The sequence below is a fragment of the Arachis ipaensis genome, chromosome B07, assembly GCF_000816755.2.
Source record: "Arachis ipaensis cultivar K30076 chromosome B07, Araip1.1, whole genome shotgun sequence".
In the NCBI taxonomy this organism is placed as follows: domain Eukaryota; kingdom Viridiplantae; phylum Streptophyta; class Magnoliopsida; order Fabales; family Fabaceae; genus Arachis; species Arachis ipaensis.
Window position 1 is genome coordinate 117,873,683 of NC_029791.2, and position 4,132 is coordinate 117,877,814.

General features: G+C 33.0%; 1 protein-coding gene across 1 annotated transcript; it reads left to right on the forward strand.

The window, feature by feature from the left end:
* On the forward strand, window positions 1,111–2,991 carry LOC107607801 (F-box/kelch-repeat protein At3g06240-like). The gene is made up of 3 exons (XM_016309703.2): window positions 1,111–1,277; window positions 1,609–2,317; window positions 2,435–2,991. The coding sequence occupies exons 1-3, from the start codon at window positions 1,111–1,113 to the stop codon at window positions 2,492–2,494; spliced, it is 936 nt and encodes a 311-aa protein (XP_016165189.1). The 3' UTR covers window positions 2,495–2,991.

Consider the following 4,132-nt stretch of genomic DNA (forward strand, 5'->3'; position numbering starts at 1 on the left):
ACCAAGATACGACAATGCCTCTTTAAACCATCGATGCAGTGACGGTGGATAGATGATGATCTTTGATGGTGACTCGATAAGAAGGAGAAGATAGAGAGACAACAATGATTACAGTATTAACTCTTTTATTCCTTTTGACCCTCTTTTATAGTGTTAGAATGTTTTAACTTCTCAATATATTATTGGAAATTAGATTATTAATTGAAGATTAGAGTTAATGAATTGGAGAATTTGAAAATGGGTCCAACTAGGCATATTTGTTTGTCATATAAACTTTTCTGTTTGTCAGCTCAGACACTTTTTGTTAATACTAATAGAGAATGAGAATACATCATTTGATGGCATTTTGTGTACATTTTTAAATTATTTAAGATTATTTTTGTCAATAATAAAAATGAAAGTCATTATTATAAGCGTTTGAATAGTTTGGGAGGGATTTGAATCTTTTAAATTTTGAATTTTATTTTAGAGAATAAGGTGTGATCTCTCACCATTTATTTCATAGGTGAGACTAAGAATAAATATGAGAGAGAAACCATTCAAGAATAGAAGATGACACTTTATCCTTTAAATTACAAATTTAAAATTTAGAGAATCTAAATCCATTTGAGAGTATATTTGGAGAAATAAATCTTCTCAATTTTTTTTACAAAAATTATATTTGTACACCAAAATTAGCCACTAAAATTAACCATATATAAATATATGTGTGGTTTAATTATTTTCAATGTTATTTGTATTCCAACATGTATTTTATACTGGTAGCCAACTTTAGTGACTGATTTTAGTGTATATGTAGCATTACTTGTTTTTTAATAATTAATGGACTAAAGTGCGATATCTCACTATTAATTTTATAAATGAGATAAAAAATAAATATGAAAGAGATGATAATAAAAAATTAGAAATTACACTTTACACTCTCAATCTTTTTTAATAATGTATGATCCATTCGAATATTTGGTAGTTAACCCTATTTTTTTCCAATAGCCAATCCAAAAGTGACCTTTCCCTTCCCTTCCCTTAGTTTTATGTTTTCAAAACAATTTCAAGTCCCGGGATTGAGTGAAGAATTGCTATACTAATTGTGAAAAGCTCAGCAATCCAAGCATGGATAAGAAGAAGAAGCTGAAGCATATCGGGAACAAAGCAAAGGAGGAATCCACCATGGAGAAGAAGAAGAATCACAAGAGCAAGAACATTCACGAGATCCTCCCTGTTGAGCTTATTCACAGAATCCTACTGCAGGTGCCGATCAGACATCTCGCTCGCCTCAGGTGCGTTTCCAAGCTGTGGTGCTCTCTAATTTCTGATCCTGACTTTGCGGAGTTTCATTTTCACCACTCTCCCGCTGCCACCAACGCATGCTTCTTCATGAAAAACGACACTATGGCTTACTTCGTTTACTTAGACTGCATCCCAAAAAGAGATGTGTCCGCCTTTCAAAAAGAAACCACCTTCTGATTTTGCTGTCTTGGGATCCTGCAGAGGTTTTATTCTCTTGCATCGACACCCACATTTTCTTGTGGTATGGAACCCACTCACTGGATTCAGCAAAAGAATATCCTATTCTCATGGTGTTCATCGTCGTATGTTCTATGGCTTTAGGCTTCCCTATGGCTTTAGGCTTCCCTACAGTGCCCGCCTGTATGGATTTGGTTATGATGCATCCCGGGATGATTACTTAGTTGTTGTAGCTTGGATCGAGTGGGAAAGGCGAGATCACTTGGATTGCTTGTCCTTGAGAACCAATTCATGGATTAATCTTGATGTTGCACTTCCCGAATCCTTGCGTGTTTTTGAGTACCCGTCTTGTGGGTTGTTCTTGAATGGTGCTATTCATTGGGTGCCTTTCCCTGTTAAAGCTTACAGTGATGCTATTCTTATCTTTGATCTGAAGGAAAGGACCTTTTCAACCATATCTGCGCCGGAACACCTGCCATGCTCCTATCCAGGTCTCGCCCTACTAGGAGGCTGCCTAGCCTTATATTATTACAATAATGATAGCGATAAAACTGAGATATGGGTGATGAAAGAATATAAAGTGCATTCATCTTGGACTCTCTATCAGATTCCTTGTGGAAACTTCCGGCCTTTGTGCTTATCCAATAATGGTGATATTATTGGAGAACAATTTATTTTGGATAAAGAAGAAAAGAAAAAGTTTCTCATATATAATGTGGGAGGACAGCTGCTCCCACGTGTTAAATATCCTTGTTTTGTACATAACATCAGTGTAACCGATGCTATGTATACAGAGAGTCTCTTGACACTTCCAAGTGACATTAAGGATAACAAGAAGAAGAAAAGGAAAACGGTAGGTAACTATTCTCGTATGCTTTCTACCAAGCTATTCTCCTATGCATTATGCACCAAGCTATTTCTGTTAGTTTTCATTGCATTTTGACTCTTACCAGTTCTGTTTTTTTTGCAGAACATCAAGTTCACCATCAAGTTTAGCATCACCAAAGATCCAAACAAAGAAAGAAGATGAGGAGCCAACATACAACTGAACAACTTGGGGAGAACATTTGAGAAGTGCAAATGAAGTTTAGTCTCTTTTTAAATCCAGTATATCTTTTGAATCAAATCTAATAGTAATATTTCTTAGTTGGTTATGCAAAACTTTATAGGTTTTATTTTGCAGATTACATAATATACTTCTTTTAATCTTACCTTTATCGTGGTTGTTTTTAGAAGTTCACTAGCAAATGATGGCAAACCCAGAAACAGAAAATTACAGTATGAGAGTTGTTTTATTTTGAGTATATAAACTTGCTGCACCTTGTATGTCAAACCAGTAATCGACGGCATTTGGTGCCTCCAGAGGGGCTTACTTGAACATGTTTTGAAAGGATAAGTACTCTATAAATAGTTTCGCCTGCACTCTCTGTCTCTCTATTTGATATAAAGATGAAGTACCTTTTTCGGCATTTATTCATTTTGTTGTCTTATGTTACTTTAGCCTCAATTTTATCATTTCAAAATCTTATGAACCCAATCCAAAACTTTTTAAATATAGATTCTTTTATTGATAATACGTTTCTCGTACAGACTTAAGATGCAAAGTGTGGAGTTTCTTATAAAATCCCTGGTTGCCTCTTATTTATCAAGCAATATGTGCTTATTTCATTAATCTTGTATCTAATTTAGCTTTAAACTACTGGGAGTAAAATGAATAGTGAATAGCTTTTGAGGAGAAGCAGATTTAGCATCAATAATTTTAGCCATGAAAATCTTTCACACGCTATATTATTGTGTTGAACTGCCGATTACTATACATAAATGTACTTTTCTCATTGATTACTGCCTCCAGTTAACACCTAGATTTAGCAGCATGCACAAGGGATGCCATAAATATGAGAAAGAGAATTAGGAGCTAACATTCAATTGAGCAACTTAAACATGTGATTTTGCTGTAAATAAAATTAAGGGTTCGCAAGTTGAGTGGGAAGAAGCTTCAAGAAACTCAAGTTTTATTTTGTTTTGAATTATGATCTTCTTTCCAAATATGAAGGGAAAATAACTCAAGAACATCTGAAAATTGAAAATAGAGTTTAACATCTTGTTAATCCAATATATCTTGAGTTTAATCTGATAGTAATATTTCTTATATTATCTGTTTTATTTTTCCGTTTTTTCATCTTCTATATATGTTGAAAATTTTCGTTTGCTTTTTATGTTTTATCTGTGTAATTTTTTTTTCTTTTGCTGCATTATCATGATTCATGAGTTATCTATCATTAAGTTACTGGTTTTGTTTTCTTAGTACTAACCCGTCTGTTTAGATGATTATAAAGGGTTTACATAATTAATTGCCTTTTTATTCTATGTTGTGGTTGGTAGAAACAATGTAATAATTGATATATTTTCTAAACAGAATATCACATCTCCCTATGAGATTTGTGATGTGAACTGCACTTTAAAATAGTCAATTTGCATGTATTCTCTACAATATTCTTTCATTGATTTTTGAATGTATAAGTTGTAAATTTTTAATTCAGATTTCTATTTCAATTTTCTGGTTAATTTTCTATGTGCTAAAAGTGTGTAAGGAGAAATTTAGTATTGCCTTTTTAAAATTTTTCTGTACATAAATAAAGTTTAAAAATTTTTTACACATGAATTATAA

What these genes read in the sequence shown, in the direction of transcription:
- LOC107607801 (XM_016309703.2), top strand. Translation starts at nt 1,111, where the DNA reads ATGGATAAGAAGAAGAAGCTGAAGCATATCGGGAACAAAGCAAAGGAG. An exon ending in AGACATCTCGCTCGCCTCAG is followed by an intron (nt 1,278 to 1,608) that starts GTGCGTTTCCAA and finishes CTATGGCTTTAG; the next exon opens with GCTTCCCTATGGCTTTAGGC. An exon ending in AGAAGAAGAAAAGGAAAACG is followed by an intron (nt 2,318 to 2,434) that starts GTAGGTAACTAT and finishes TTTTTTTTGCAG; the next exon opens with AACATCAAGTTCACCATCAA.